This window comes from Sylvia atricapilla, chromosome 3 (assembly GCF_009819655.1).
Source record: "Sylvia atricapilla isolate bSylAtr1 chromosome 3, bSylAtr1.pri, whole genome shotgun sequence".
Taxonomy (NCBI): domain Eukaryota; kingdom Metazoa; phylum Chordata; class Aves; order Passeriformes; family Sylviidae; genus Sylvia; species Sylvia atricapilla.
Genome location: NC_089142.1, coordinates 65,964,965 through 65,982,065, shown reverse-complemented (window position 1 = coordinate 65,982,065; position 17,101 = coordinate 65,964,965). Strand labels below are relative to the sequence as shown.

The following is a 17,101-nucleotide window of genomic DNA, read 5'->3' as shown; positions in this document are numbered from 1 at the left end:
CTATTTTCAATCAGGTTAATTTGGCGGATATTTCATTGAATCATTCACAGTGGATTAAAAAAAATTTAAATTAGAAGAAATTGTTTGTATCATAGCACCTTAGAACTAGAATGTGTGTGTCTGATTTCTGAGGATATTTTGAAGAGTTCTCACATATGTGTCCTGGTAGACTGGCAAAAGCAAAATGCCACTTCTAGTTATTTTGCCCCATGCGTTCCTTTCAGAATCTGGTGGAACTCATTTCTCTTCTCTGTCACTTGATTGTGCCTTTTACCTTACTTCAGTCTTCAGACTATCACCCTTGCAAGAGACAGTATCCCATAACAAAATCTCTCCTTCACTTTACTGAGGGTAACTCGGCAACTTACTGCCTCTATTGTGATGCTGATCCTAAGCTGAGCTATTTTATACTTTCCTGTTTCTATATCCACCAGTCTACTATTAAGTTTATTCAACCACTTCCACATTCCAAAACCAGTAACCAAAAATAGCTACTGATTATCTTGGTAACTCCGAGAGAACTATGACAGCTTCTCTATGACTTCCTTTAAAACCCTAACGTTTTCATCTGATGAATTATATTTTAAGAGCATGGTCTTCATAGGATAAAATTTTACATTTTGGTAATAACAAAGTGCAGTTGAGACAGAAATCAAGATGTTTCATAAATATGATTAAGTGAATGATTTTTCCCATAAAGCACTGGAGTTCATATAACGCATTATGCTAAAGGATCATGTTTGAAAACTCCACAGTTCAAAATAGTGGAGGTGAGCAGATGAAATATAATGCTATCTTGGACCTTAGAAAAGCAATAATACAGTATCTGAACAATTTATCTTTGCCTCAAGTTCGCAATATGCTCAAACAGGCAAACTCAGATTTACAGAAGATTTATTGTTTAGAAGTCTTCATAAAAGGACTGAAGACTTTCATTTTACATATATTATGTATAGTAGTGTCTATGGAGAGTACAGTAGCAGACTTGTTGGCTTATAAACAGCTGCTTTATTTAAGCAAACTTGTAATTCTTATAAAGAATTAATTTTAAAATTGAAACACAACTATAATGAATAATTCAAAATAGTATGCAAATAAAATAGAAATAATTTGATTTAGGAGTGAGGTGTATAGAAAACAGGGAAACAAAAGTGGATTATCAAAGAAGATGGCATGGCCCTAGCTTCTAAAATCAATTACGAATAAGTAGTATAATGGAGGGAGGTGAATGGTACTTAATTTTTTGTTTAAAATTACCTGAGCACTACAAGTGTCCACTGTCAAAAACGTCTAAGAATTATGTACCTCATTCAATTGTACTTACTGGTTTTCAACAGTAAAATTAAAGATTAATGAAAAGAGCAGGAAAACCCAGTATTTTCTGTCATTATCTACAGTTACTGTAAGAATGTATATCCTGCAGTGAATAAAACTATTAAATATGGAATACAATACTTACCTTGGGAGCTCAGAAGTGATTGATTTCTCCAGAAGTTAAAAACTGGGATGACTGCATTGCCCTTTCCAATGACACTCTTAATTTCCTTCTCATTATCTAGGACTTGTAGTTTAATGAACACATCTGATTTAGATGTTTCTACCTGCAATGTAGCAGTATGGGGTGCTGTGACTTTTACAAAATACCTGAAGAGGAAGAAAAAAATTATAGCAATATAACCAACTATACCTGATCATTCTTTTTTAGGAAAGTACCTAAATGTTGTGCTGAACTGGAAGCAAACACTTAAAATTGAGTTACAAATCAACAGTTTTCCTGGTATCTGATGGGCTAAGCTTCCTGTAGTGAAGTTTAATGCAGTGAAATCAACAAAAAAAGAATTAGCACTGCTGCTGAAAAATGGTGTGATCTAGCTATTTCTTTTTTTTTTCATTCCCTCATCAAATGTCCAATTAGACATTTGACTGCCTACTGTACTCTTATTTATTTATGTACTACTGTATCATTACAAAAGTACCTGAGGAAAAAAAAATGCTTTCAAAAGGGTAGGGTTACCTTCTTTTGATAGCAGTAGTTGCTTTGGTGAGCTTAAGACTGTGGCATTAAAAACCTGTTGAATTAGAGTCTGAGGACAAAAGTCAAATAATTATGTTGTTCAAATAGTTGTTATGTTGTAACCCACTGCAGTATGCATTATATGTTCTTTGTCCATACATTCAAACTGATGATTAATCAGTTTTGATTAATCTCACCAAACAAGCAAAGAAACAACAACATACAAAAAATCCATCACCCTGACTTCATAACATTTGGAGCTAAAATATATATCTATTTTTTAAAGATTGGTAACATCAGAAGGTGGGAAAGAATAAAAAAATCATCAAGAAAGAGAGTGCTTACAAAGTTTAATGCATTTGTTTTGTTTCCATTACATGCTATCTTCATGTATGTTGAAACAGATTCCTTCTCTTAAAAAGACCTCTATCCCAAGAATAATCAATTGGTTTGAAATATTGAAAAAGCTTTCAGGAATCAGGATAAAATGTTTTAAATTAATGTTCAAAATATCACATTTAATCAGCTCTAAGCACGGGGCCCGTCCTAGTGCAACATGTAGTTCTTTTTGTAAAAACTTCAATATAGCATTTTAGTAATGGTTGGTTCTGAACTCAGAAGGGATTTTAATAAACTTTAATCAATTAAAAAGGATTCATAAAAATGTAATCAATCACATGTTTGTTAAATATATTCTCCTATAGGAATCAGCACGCTAAAATAAAACATATATAACCTTTTCTGCCAATACTTCAAGATGGAAATTGATCTGATATATTGGGAAAAAACGATTGTATTCCTGTATTAATTAAAACTTTATCCCAAGGGCTGAAAAAAACCCCCAAACTTTGCCTCTTCCCCACCTGAAAAATCCTGATTTTAATACGTGTTTATTCCCCTAAAGTGCTATGGCATTTCATTAATTGGCGTATGGATAAGACTGAGCTTACAGAAATGAAAATACTAGATTTTGATTTTAAAGTTATAGTCCGTGTACTTCACACCTGTCCTTCACTAAGTAGTGGCAATATTTCACAAATAACAGTTTCACTAATCAAATGTTAATTTGACAGCCCATAAAATTCAGCTATTTGCATCAATATTTTCCTTTTCTAAGAAAGAGGAAAGAACACACTCTTCTGATAGGGATGACCGATATAAAAGTCAGAATTTATGCATTCTTCTCTCAATATTTACCTGAACATTAGGAACTCCTTGTTGGGTATGTAATGCTCCTTAAACTGTCGAGTAAAATAGAGATTATTTACAGCCTCCCGGGAGAGGAATGGAAGGGCGCTTTGGGAGCTGATGAAGCGCAGTGTCCATTTTCCAGCTGCCACAGGTTGGTCACCAGTGTGCGCTTCAGCCACAAAAGTGTATCCTTTCTGAAAGGGGAAAACAACTCATTTTTATCTGGCAATAACACTACTCAAAGGCACTTTGTGACTACATACAACATGCTTTTTTGTCCATTACAGTTATTAATGAAATAAGATGTCCTTCATCAGCAAGAATCTTATAACTCCAGTCTATTCTAACTTATGGAGCATCTCTTTTTGTAGCAATTTATATTTGGCAAAGGAGATGCATAGCAAGTTAAATCCAATTTCATCTAACTGGAAAGCTGGCAGGTGTTTTTAGGGGCAGGTACAACCAAAGTCCTGAAGTCACTTTCTAACCAAATTATTTGATGATTTAAAATGCTCCTTCATGCCTAGGCAGTGTGAAAGTAGGAGTGGATGAGGTTGCTGCATGGAAATTTAGAGATGAGATTACTTTGGTCTTCAAATCTGAGGTTAAATTGACATTTACCTTAATTTAATAATGCCACTGCAGATACAGCATGAAATTACAAGATAGTAATCTTATTTTTATGAAGAGGTCGATGTAATAGAAATTATTTCTGGTATTAGAAATGCAAGTAAAAATAATAAAAAATTCAACACACAATTAATAGGGCTGATGCAGATTTAGGTGTTTTTTATTAATCCTGAGAATAGGAATATAAGAAGCCAGGATTCAAGATAAAAAGTTTCAAACTTTGATGAATTTGTATTTGTGAAAATGAAGGCAATATGAATGTGATTACTTGAAAGGCAAGGGCAGGAAAAAGGGATATAAGGAGTGAAATGACCACTTGTAATGTTGCAGGGGAACTCAAAATTAAGTCCCTTCTTCATGTAGTCTAACTAGCCCTACTATCTCCATATTTCAAATATTAAAATTTCATGTTAAACCCAAGAAATAGTCCAAATGAAAATTCTTTGAAAGACTCCTTTAATTTCTTCCAGTCCTCTTCTAAATTCTGTTCAAAGAAATCAGCATTTACCAGCAAAATCAGCTTTGTCAAAATATCCCTATAATAAAATAGGACTATCCAATAATTCAGGGCTGTGGCTCCAGGAATACTGAATATTTAGAATGAAAGTAAAGTAAATTATTCATGATTCCAATTTGTGCAATTGTAGCAGTAAGGGACTTTGCAACCTTTAATCACCACAAGGTAATAGCAACCACTCATGGTTACCATTCAGGAGAACTCACTTATTTAGACAGATAGTAAAGCACAGACATACAGATCCCTCTGTTCTTATCAAGTACACCTGGAAATGGAGAAGGATTTAGCCAGATATTCAAATGGTTTCTGACAGCACGGGATGCATGAGAAGTACAATTTCTTTTGTATACCTATCTATAAAGATAATGTTATACAATCTCAACATTCACTAAAAATATTCAGAAAAATTAGGCTTAGGACCAAAAGTTTGTTTTAATGAGCACTTTGTGAATACTATGAGCAATTAGAAAGCACAATAACTGAATTTTGTATCTGGTAGGAAGATCAAGTCCCTACTGAGAAATAAGAAAATAGATCTCAACATGAAATGCAACCACATTAAATTTATGTCTCTTTCTTAAAAAACCTTCAAGAGGTTTCACTACTTACGTAACTATCTTGTTACAATTCACTACCTCTAGAATCAGAAGCATTATTTCCTAACATACTACCCAAATTAACTTTATGGCAAAGTAAGATGAATCCCTTATGTCCTTCTATGACTAGTCAAGAGAAATAACTGAGCAGTGTCCTTGCTCAAATAGACTCCTATTCTCTGGACTAAATATGATGCTTGTGATGATTTCTTAAACTCTTATCTATGTAGGTCAGCTGAAGCTTGAGTGCTTATCTCTATCCTTTTCTACAATCTGTTCAAAAGACTTGTGAATAAGAGAGTAGAATTAAAAAAAAACCCACCGAGAACTAAAACAAATTTAACTGTATCCAGCAGTAGAAAAAAATACACCAAAAAAGAAGAAAATTTAATGCAACCCGAAGAAATCCAAATAATGCTAAGCAAGTAGCCAGCTTCCATCTAGGCTGTAAAGTCTGCAAAAAGAAGACAGACTTTATTGCTAGTGTGCAGATTTTATCTTCATTGTCAATCATTCTGAAATGAACTTTAATGTGTTCCAGGATTGTCTCTGCAGCAGAGTAACAGTATCTGTTGACAGGATTCCTTTTTATCACTGTTGTAAACTGCTGAGTCACAGCTTGGAAGCAGAACTGGTAGGTGTATTTTTTTTAAAAAAATGATTTTTTTATGTAATAATACTGACATTTAAGAATTCAGGCATACTGTGTAATTTCTTGCTTGATGTATTACATTGTTGATTATTTTTTACAAAATATTGTCACAAAAAAAAGTAACAGATTAAAATAATACTGTTGTATTCTGTGTTTACTAATTGCAAAATGCCTTGTCAAAGTATCAACAGAGCTTTCAAAAGCTTGTGCAGGCCCGCTGAAACAATAATCAACTATTTAGAGATAGGAAGAAACAAGCTAAATTGTAGGCTATAAGGTTATACTCTTACTGAGGAACTCAGGAGCTCAGTGATTGAGAAATGCAGTAAGAATAAGTAGAAAAATACAGCATGCCTGCACAATTCTGTTTTAATACTCTAAAAATCAGTCTTTACTACTATTTACCACATTTAATATTACAAAATATAGACCATTAGTTTAGTAAACAATAACAAAAATATGGCTTTAAGAGGGGACTTCTTCAATAGGGAAGAGCAGCAATCCAATGAAAAGGGCCATTTTCATTAGTAATTGACAGAATCACTGAGGCTACTGTGCTGTACCCACGAGGAGAAAAGATGTCCCCTTATCATTACTTATTCAAAATTTTTATGGCCACAAGTTAAACATTGGTGCAAAGTTTACTGTGCTTAGTGTTACGCATGATAAACAGGAAAAAATCCCAAAACAACAGCAGCTGGAAAGAGTACAGAAGAGAGAATAATCAAAAGTTCACTAATAAATGTTCAGCACAGAAGCAGATCAGTGATAGTCTCTGTTCAAACGTGCTGATTAATAAGGCTGTGCTTTTAAGTAGAACACTATGACATAGCTAAAAATCTCCACAGAATTTGGGCATTTGTTATTAGTTTTAAAATTATACTTTTTGCAACAACTTACTGCATTTACCTTATTTTTGGGATAAACTTGAGATGTCATTTTGAGAAAGGCATTTGGCATTTCCTCCTGTGTGTCATTATCAAGAACATGAAGTCTACAGGAAGGGATAGTGGTAAATACCTTTGTCAATATAAGCATGTCTTCTGGGACAATAAATATTTCTCTAAAAAAAAAAATTAAATTATATCAACATTATTTTCCCAAATAAAAGGATATGTGAGACACAAAGCAAAAAATATTGGTTTAAGCCCAGCAATTAAGAACAAGGCAGCTGTTCACTCACTTCCCACACCCAACCCACCTGAGGGAAAGAATCAGAAAGAAAATAAAAATCTCATGTGTTTAGAAGAGTTTAACAACAGAAACAAAATACGCTAAGAAATATTCCAATAATATTAATATTTTTAATGATTAGGAGATTGAGAGAGAGTAACAGAACCCCAGAGAAACAAATCATGCTCAATACAATTGGTTGCCACCCACTGACCGATGCCCAGCCTGTTCCTGAGCAGTGATCAGCTCCCTTCCAGGTAATCCTCCCCCAATTTATATACTGAACATGACATTCTCTGGTATGGAACATCCCTTGGCCACTTCAGGACAGCTGTCCTGGCTGTACTCCCTCCCAGATTTTTGTGCACCTCCTCACTGGCAGAGTGTGAGACACTGAAAAGCCCTCAATTTGGGGTAAGGACTCAACAAACAAAATATCAGTGTGTTATCAATATTATTATCACACTCAATCCAAGAAGAAAATGAACTCTGCTCCAGCCAAAGCCAGAAGTACCTGTCAGACTTTAAAGAAAGCAGACGGATAAGAAGATTTTTAAGCAGGTTAGGGAAAAACCACAGTATACTGATATTATTTCCCCATAAGAGTTGTACAGGAATCTGTGAAATTCACCTGAAAACCAGAAACCATGCATGTGGTGGTTGATGGGCATATGTTACTGCATAGTCAGTGAAATACATCTTACACCATTCATCTGCATAACAAGGAAACTTTTCAGCTGAATCAGAGTTTCTTTTAAACATTTCTCTAGAAAGCAAAAAACAAGATAAAGACTTCAATTTAATCAGGATGGCATATATATATACTGAATTTTACTTAGGCTAATTAGGAAGAACACTACTTTGTGCATGAATGTAAAACAACATAAAATGTATTACTAATGTTTCGCTAGTAGTTGCTCACTCTTAAATAAAAAAAAATCATGGAGGGATCAGTTCTTTCAGACCTCATGGCAAATATATACACAAATTTCTATCAATCAGTCTGTGACAACAGCTGCTTCTAATATCCTAAGATATTACGACTTCTACAAAACTTTACCTCTTTCTTTTCCTCTTTTCTTTTCTAATAAATGTCACTTAGCATAACTTCACTTTCTTTAAGTTGTCATCTTAAAGCTGTGGAATCACTAGGAGATTAAAATACCTTTATTTAGTTTTAAAACTTTTTGGAACAACAAAAGAGTAAAAGCAAAACTTATTGGCCAAGGTGTTAGATTGTTATGTTAGATGGAAATCTGTCAGCTGTTAAAAAAAATAAATTAGGCATATGCACATTAGCATGATTTTAACACTCAAATGTATCCCTCAGGACAATGCCTATGAACCCTGTAAGTTTTAGAAGTCTGAAGTCAGACTAGAAACTGCATCTCATCTTTGCTGATGTAGAAACACTGCAAATCTAAGATGGATGGCTAATATTTGGAAAAAGGCTGTGGTTGCAAAGTGCTGATCCCATCAAACCTAACTGGTTTTACAAGGTTAGAAACACTAAAAGGCGAAATAAAATTATTCCTGGTGTGAGTGTTGCTCAAATTGCTGGTTATAAGGAGTGAGGATTTATATCCACAGGCAGTAATTATTGCCAGTTTTCACTCCTCACCCCTGAAGGAACTGATTTACTGCTAGATCAGTTGTGTGAACATTTGCAGAGAGATTTTTTTGAGGACTTAATGGAAATATGTGATCCCCAAAGAGTGTTAGGCTTGAAAATTACTTATATGAACACTTCTGAAATTAGAATAGCCGTCTTTCCAAAAGCTGTAACACAATATCAGAGAAAGCATAGAAATACACCGACTACATTCCTGCTACCTAGAAATACATCTACTTTCCTTCAAGTATATGCAACAAAAATGTCCTCTGTTGAGATGATAAACTGGGTACAAATAAACAGTAAAGCTATCTCCTTTCTACTGTCAACCATGATTGCTTAACAGGTAGCATAAATCAAAAAGTTTCTTTAAATCAACTGGTTAACTGCTTTACTAAGGAATCGGTATCAGATCTATACTTATGAAGCAGCCTGGCAAATGCTCAAAAATAAAATTCATGAAAAAGTTAATATTTGAGCTCAAGCTGTAGAAAAAATCTGTAACATATCTGAAAATTAGATTTTACTCATGTAGGGTACACAGAATAATGCACAGCATATATTTAGTAAAAAACATTTCATCATTCCATCAGGGTTTTGTAATTTTGACATGAATAATGTTCTTACCATTTTTTATTTTGTGAAAAAAGAATTTAAAACTGCCTGAAATAAAATAGTTTGATTTATTGCATGATTACCTTAACAACATTACAGCATACTCTTCAAAATTTGACTCAATCATAGTCCACAAGTTTTTCAAAGTTTCTTCAACATCAGTGTTCTCTTTAGTACCTAGAGGTAATAAAATAAGTCAGAAAATATAGCATCCAATTTTCCTATTGTTCTAAATTTACACCTGTCAAACATTTTGAAAAATGCCATTTGCACAAGTAAATTGCCTTATTTATTTGGAGTTTTACAGAAGTCTCACTGAGCTGAAAACTGTTTTTCCTTTGACTAATTATATTCCATTCATCATCATCTTTGTACTTTTTAGGGCTTCTACAATTGCAGAAATTATATTATTAATATTTTCTCCAATTTACAGATTTTTCATTGTAACATGTTGTAGTGATACATGGTAATTCCTGTCCTCAGAGAATAGGTTCTTTAACTCCCAGCAACTTTCATCTGCAGATACCAAGGAGGGGTAGGGATGTACCTAAACTATCTGTGTAGCTAACAGGAAAAGAGTTGGGCAGCTCCAATGGGTAATTCATCCCACCCATGTTGAGTAACTCACATAACAGGATGTGTTGTCATCTCAAGGTGTCTGCTTCTCTACATGGAATACAGATGAAGACTTGACTGATTTTAAAGTCTTCAGTAGAACAATAAGAATCTTGGTTTATTCCAATAGATACCTTATCCTTTTTAAAAATAAATGCCACTTTTTCTAACTTGAATATGTCCAGATTCAAGCCACAGACTTTGATCAGATGAAAGATCTTCTTGGTAACCTTTTGCATATCAGCCTAAAGATAGTTACTACCAAATTCTTTTCCTCATGTGGGTACTTAAAGATTATAGCAAAGTCTTTTCTTAAATGGTCTTTCTGAAATTAAGACTAACAATCTGTAAGTACAAGGCCTATATTTAATCTCAATCCTTACATCTCTACTCAGAATTTTGCGGTTGTTATCTATCTTTCTTCCTGGACTGTGGACACTGCACTTGGACAGAGTAGTCCAGCTGAGATAATAGAACTGCTGAATAGGAAATGTGCTACAAGCCCTGAACTGCTATGCAAGATTCCTCTATCTATATGCAGAATAATGAAGAAGAGTGTCAACACAGCATCTTTGGAGGACAGCATTGGACTTTGACCATGTATGTGTTCCAGTAACTACTCATTATGATTCTTAGGTTCTTGTATGATCTCCTTTATATTTCCAGAAATAAATCCTCCAACATTTAGTCCAGCTCTGACCTAAATCTACATTAATGTACATTCTGGTTTAGTATCTATGCAAATCTAGGGGGGTGTATCTTTCAGATACTTTTAGTACCGTTTGTGCTAGCTGAGCAGTTAGCTGTACTTAATAGAACTATAACTCCTATTTCATTAGCTTCAGTTAATTTTACCTAGATATTAATTAGCAAAACAATCTTTACAGTGAAGATTTGAATAAAACAAAGTATGAAACATTTTTGAAAGGCATTTTTAAATTACACACCTGGTTCTCTGCTCTTCAGTATTTTCCTAATATAGGTTCCTCTCCAGATGGCTTGAATTTTGAGAGCTGCTTCTTCTTCTTCAGGTGTGGGTGTTCGATTCTCCCAACTACTATGGGATTTCTCCTCACTGCTCTCTGGAGGAATGGGAGAATGAGTAACATCAACAAAGCTGGGTGTACTGTAGCTGCCTGTAATGAATTTAAAAAGAAAAAATAAACAACAAGAAACCAAATGCAAAAGAGCAAGAGAGTGATTTTGAGCATTTTATGATGAAAATATCACTCTTGAAATTTTGTTTTTATCATAAGTTGGAGAAAATATACTGTATAATTACACAAAGTCAAAATGACAGCTACTTTGCTAATTACAAACATCAAATAATTTAATTTTTCTCTTCATGGACAGATATTGCGGGACATTTTTTAAAATCACATCTCCTACCATAATTTCAAAATGTTCTTCCAAACATGAACCAAGAGGACTTGATATACCAAAGCCTGACTCAATACAAAGCTTAAAAGAGCTTCACATGATTTGAAGTACTTCTGTCTCTCAATCTGATAATTTTATCAAGTAATAATTTCAACACCAATGTTGTTCAAAACATTTTTCTTAGCATTCACAAAAGAGCCATGGAATAAGGCTAAGATCTATGATAAAGGGAGAGTTCATTTATCTGACTGATTTTACTTTACAAAGGAGTTTTGAAGTGGAATAGAAATTAGCGGGTTCTGATAGATTAAAAATGAGCTCTTTGAAGGTATTCTTGCCTAGAAATTAGCATCCTGGGAGCCATCAGCACCAGGACTTAGGTAAGGGTGTGGGGAGCAACACCCCAAGGGGCCAGTGCCAGGGGAGTAGTTTGGAACTGCACACATATGGAACAAAAGGAGCAAGACCATGTGATAGGAAGGAAACAGTGCTGCAAAAGGAAATTCCAACAAATGAAAAGGAGAAGAGAAATCTGCTTGAAAAATGTAGACAACACAGAAGGCAAACAAACTATATTAAGATACTGCTTTCATCAGTCAGATCACACATTTCAATCCAACCACTTTTACCCAATATTGCTAAATCTGGCTATGTTCTCAAACTGTAATTTCTCATCAGTATTTCGTTACCAAACCCTAGAAAGCCTCTTTAATACTTGGGACTGAAAGATTACACCAGCCCACTTTAATAGAAACCAGATTAGAATTCAACAATATGAATGACACAAGTGCTTTTATAAAACAGAAGCATATAATCAATCACAGAATAATACAGAACCGAGTGGACCACTGAAGGTCATCTGGTCCAATCCCAAAGCCAAAGTCAGAGGAATTTAGAACAGGTTGCTCCTGTTGTTGAATAAATGTACAGTCCATTTTTTAATACTCCATAACCATAGAGACTCCATAATTTAAGTGGGCATTCTTTTCCAATTTTTCACTAGCCTCATGGTAAAAAATGTTTTCCTAATATCCAGCTGGAATTTAACATGTTCTAAGATGTGTCCTGTCTGTGCACCTCTGGAAAGGTTTGGCTCACCCATTCATTCACCACTGTAACACATTTCAAAGTGAATTTGTTCAATCTACAAATTTGTCTATTTTACCATTAAATAATAAGATGACTTCTGACCTCACTAATCATTGTCTTCATTTCAAGGGAAATAGACTTCAAATTTCAGCTCATGCTTTGGCTCAGAAGAATGAGTGCTGCTGCAGAGCCTGCATTCCTCATATAAGGCAAAATAATGTATTATAAACTAAGAGTTTTGTATATATGAACACACATATACACAGATTGACCTAATAGGTAAGAATATCCTAACATGGAGCAGGAATCAATAATATAGAAAAGTAAATACAAAAACTATTGGTGTGGTGTTGCCCTGTGAACCAGCTGAAAATTTCAACCACTGAGGATGTCAAGTGGACTCCATAACTAGAAATAAATACCTACACCTCTAGAAATAAAACATTTAATTTGTGAGGATAAAGAATATATGGATATACAGTAAGTTATTTAAATGTTGAACTGTTCCTGAAAACACAAATATAAAAAAATTGCATGGACCGTCACACAGAAATCAATTCTATTTATAGAAACTGTCAAAAGTTACTGCAGATCAGGCTAAAACCCAAAAATTATGAGTATAAATTCCTAAACTATATATTCTATATATAATTAAGGAGAGTCTTTTCTTTTTTTTTCAAAATTTTTTATACAAGTTTATAAAAATAAAAATATTTTTCTTTGCAACATTTAAGGCAAAATAATGTCGTCTAAATTAATGATTCTGATCTTCTGATCAAGGTTTTTTTTTAACTTAATATTTTTTCTTATAAGCAGAGAAATTTATACTGTGAAATGCTTTGAATCAACCAATCTTGAACTAGTGAATGCTTTAAATCCATCAATATTGAACTAATGGATGTTTCAAATTTGACATTTTGATTGAAAACAGATTTGTCAAAAATCTCTGACAACTCTTAGCTGTTAATCAGAAGACACTGTGCTAATAATAAAACTCAAGCTTTCAAAGCAGCCTAGCAATACACTGTTCACCATAAAATCATTGCAGTTTTCCTGGAGGCAATGTAGCAATGATTTTTTTGAAAAAGGAGTCTTTTGCATGTACTCAAGAAGCACTTTACATATTCAACCAAATAATGTCAAACTTTCCCACACCCCTTACTGGAACTCGAGTTCAAATCCAAAGTGCAAGAAGAAACAAATTTTCAGAATTCTCTTTTTAGTCATACAAGATAATGCAACTGTATAATTAGTAATCTTAACCTATGTTCCTGGAGGAGAGACAAGCTTATCCTGAAAAAGAACTGAGCAGGACTTCTTAAATAGAGATAAGCTTACAGAGAACAGCTCAACTTCTAGATAAAATTTCAGACCAGAAGGTTTTAAGAGAACTGTACACAAAGGACGCTCTGCTTCCAACTTCAAAGCTGGAATTTGTCCATGAGAAAGAAATGTAGGCCTTGTAATGTGCCTAAATTACTGTCAAGAGTTTGAGACTCTTGATGCTAAGTGCCACAGACCTCTACTGGCTCTGCTGGCCCACTATGGGGCCAAATGAATGCAGGTCAAGGTAAACAAAGAACATGTGCAACAGAGAGCAGGCAGGCTGTGTTGAACTGCCAACGCTGCCTCTTGTGTAACATCATCCAGATAGGCTTCGTTTCCCAGGAAGCATCACATAGCTGTGTAAATTCAGTACCTCATGACTGCCCAAAGTTCTGCAGGGCCCCTTTATTCACTCTCTTTCCAGGATACAACAGAAGAGCCATGCCTTGGTGAAGCACTCAGCTTCAGGTACTTCCATCCTTTTTTGGTATGTTCACATGTCATGGCCTCCACTTATTTCTTGTGTCTCTTCAGCTACTTGCTCCATGGGGATGGATGATACTTGGCAGTCAAATAAATATGACTAGATCATTTTCAGGATGGCTTCTCAGAAACCTTAGCAGGCATCACCACAAACTGCAGTAAATCATACTACCTTGGTCTGTGTTTAAGTCTTGAGATTAATTTAGCACAAAGTGAAAAATGAATATGCCAACATAGAATAGAGGAGCTGTTTCAAAGAAAGCTTAGATCTGACCTGATATACTCGCAGACATAGATGACAAAAATATTTCATTCATCTGTATGGTAGTTTACACTGATGTCCCTTAGGTTCCAAAGAGTTACAACTTACAACTTCATCATGTCTTGAGCAACTAACCAGACATCGCAGTAGTGCTAATGTGGGCCAGGGCAATCAGCTGAGGCCAATCTTTCTAGGCCTTTCTGCAATGCAGTTTTCAACTGGTTTTTCTTGCTATCTTTCTTTTTCCTTGACATTTCACTTGATTTATGCTTTATTTCTTTAGGGTTCTGGATGGAACCTGAACAAAAGCACGCATTTACTCCAAAGCAATCTTTATTAAGCGGGGCAAAACATCAATAAAGGTCAAAAAAATGTCAATAAAACTAAAGGGAAACAATTACCTTTCCAGTCCAATAGGGATCTCTTGTAATTTAATTCTAGAAAAGCAAATAATTTAAAAGGATACATAGGGCACTGGAGGAAAAAAAAACTGAAGCAGAACTTTCTATCGCCGAATATTTATTCCACTTTTTTGATTCCCTGCCCAACTCCTAAAAAATATTCTGTCACAGTGGATCTCATACTTTAGTAATTTATAAAAGATCTTTGCTACAACCTGTCAACTGCGCTAATTATTCAAATCTATTTAAAAAATGTCTTCTAATGCTGACAAGTGTTTAAGGGTATTTTTAGGATACAGAAATCACTAGCATAGTCATCTTTAAACAAATGTGACAGGTGTTGTTTACTTCAAGTGGTGTGATAAATGTCAATATGCTGACCCTTGTAACATACTCTTGTCATGGGATGAAATTCTCTGAAAAATACCTGATATGTCACAGAAGAATAACCTTCAGAAGAGAGGAGATTCAGAGGAAAGTTCGCAGTAAAGAGAGATGTGCTTATAAATGCTTTCTTAAAAGGACAAATGTATTACAACATTGTGTCAGTAAACATATTTGCATACATTTTATTTTAGCTTTTTTTTGCTATTATTTTGCCAAAATAAACTGATTAATAAAAAGGAAGTTAGTATTATTTTGTTTGATTAAGTAGAACTTAATTTATTCTGTAAGCTCACAATAGACAAAGGAAAAGCGAAGTCCCCATAAAAAGTCTTCAAGCAGTGATCATGTCTCTTCCCCCCAATCAGATAAATTATTTTTCTGTTGTGATATGAAACCATATACATAAGTCTTTTATTACTTAATTCATTCCTAACATTAATAGATTAAACAGTTACAGAGATTGAAAAATAAGTCCTAAAATGGAAAAGAGCCATATATTTGGTTGCCAGGCAAACTTAATTCTAACTGCATAAAACTCCAGCCTGCATAAAAAATGAAGCAAAGAAACAGTGGAAAGAGAATTATTCTTGCTCATAATAAATATGTTTGCCTTCCAATGGCTTCTCTCAGAGTATGTTCAGATACACAACACAGCCTGACCGCAGGCTGGAGAAGAGGCAGATGGTGCTGTAGCCAGTTCCACACTACATGGGCATGACTAGCCAAGCCATATAATAATTTCCCATATAGCAAGCTTGAAGAACAAGCAAGCAAGCAAGCCAAGAAAAATTAAAATAGCCCTCCCTGAAACAAAAACCAAAATCCTCTCAACACATCACTAAGAAACAGTTGAACATTCAATAAAGGTACTAACTTGAGTCTTCCTTCACTCTCATTTTGTGAACAATATATGCATTTAAGGTCTTCTTAGCTGATACTTGGAAAAAGTGATGAGGTGCAGTACATCAGGTAAAAAAGTGCAGATGTTTTTTAACGTTTGTCAATATTGACAAATGCAACTCAGAGAAGACAAAGGGCATTTTTATAAATTAACAAAGGGTAAACAGACTTTCTGGAAAAAAAAAAAAAAAGGATCATTTCTGTTCTGAGATGAGCCTCAGATGTGCTGTCCACAGTTAAAGTCTTAGGCTTAAAAATTAACTGTGCCTACTTTAGCAAGAAAAAACAAGAACAGAGAAGACTTGGCTTCCCTGAGAATAAGAATGGGCAGATACATTTGAACTGATGAGCAATATCAATACATTACCTGAAAACACAGTGTCATCCCCAGAAATATCAATGTCTTTAAAATCCAAAGTGAAGCACCTGAAGGCAAATTTATATCTGCAAAGATCCTTCTTGTCTAACACACATTTGATCAAATACCAAAATGCATTATTAAAAACCTAAAATCAGAAAGAAGAAAAGCATTCAAAGAATCATTCATTTATAAAGGCTGATTTATACTTCTCATTATTGTTTCAAAAACTGTTTCCCTCTTCTCTTACCATGTATAAATGAAGTCTTTAACTTCGTCTAACAAATACTGTATCTGAAAAATAATCCCAACTGTAGAACTACAATGCTTCAAGACAACAATAGAGAAAAAATGTTTCATGCCTGGCTTATAAAAATAAGAATATAGGACTTTTTGTACAGTGTGTTTACCACCCAGAAACATGCTAATAGTTTATGTGTAGGGGGTTGATGGCCTCAAACCAGAAGACGGAAGAACATAATTGCAATCATGACAATGGTAGTTCTAAACCTGAGGCTTCGGAACAGAGACTGACAATTGAATGGGAATGCTTTTGACATTAGAAGGTGCCACAGCACGGGAAGATTTGGCTCTGTTTTTATGCTTTGACATATTGATGCTTTTTAAAGAGCAGAAATCCAGTCTTTTCCTCCCCCACTCCTAGTAGATGGGAATTTTAGAGTGTGTTTTACAGACCTTGTTTCATAATCCAAGTTGAACAACATAGTAATAACTTATTGGAAAAAAACAAGAATTTTCTCTTTCATTGCCCTTAGTTTCAGATTTTTCTGCTTTCTGGAAATAATTAGTGTATTTTAATACTAATAAACATGTCCTTTATTTTTAAATTTATAAAACTAGGGAAGAAAGAATATAGTAGATTCTTTCTTGTGTTCAGAA

General features: G+C 34.3%; 1 protein-coding gene across 1 annotated transcript in view; it reads right to left on the bottom strand.

Moving 5' to 3' along the window:
• The window catches only part of ADGB (androglobin), an 85,329-nt gene that overhangs the window by 20,922 nt on the left and 47,306 nt on the right, over positions 1 to 17,101 (bottom strand). Inside the window, exons 19-25 of the mRNA XM_066315637.1 lie at positions 16,211 to 16,349; positions 10,563 to 10,697; positions 9,084 to 9,177; positions 7,405 to 7,539; positions 6,510 to 6,663; positions 3,212 to 3,399; positions 1,460 to 1,644 (exon numbers count right to left, since the gene is read on the bottom strand). Coding sequence (XP_066171734.1) covers positions 1,460 to 1,644; positions 3,212 to 3,399; positions 6,510 to 6,663; positions 7,405 to 7,539; positions 9,084 to 9,177; positions 10,563 to 10,697; positions 16,211 to 16,349 — 1,030 coding nt within the window. The remainder of the gene's footprint in view (positions 1 to 1,459; positions 1,645 to 3,211; positions 3,400 to 6,509; positions 6,664 to 7,404; positions 7,540 to 9,083; positions 9,178 to 10,562; positions 10,698 to 16,210; positions 16,350 to 17,101) is intronic.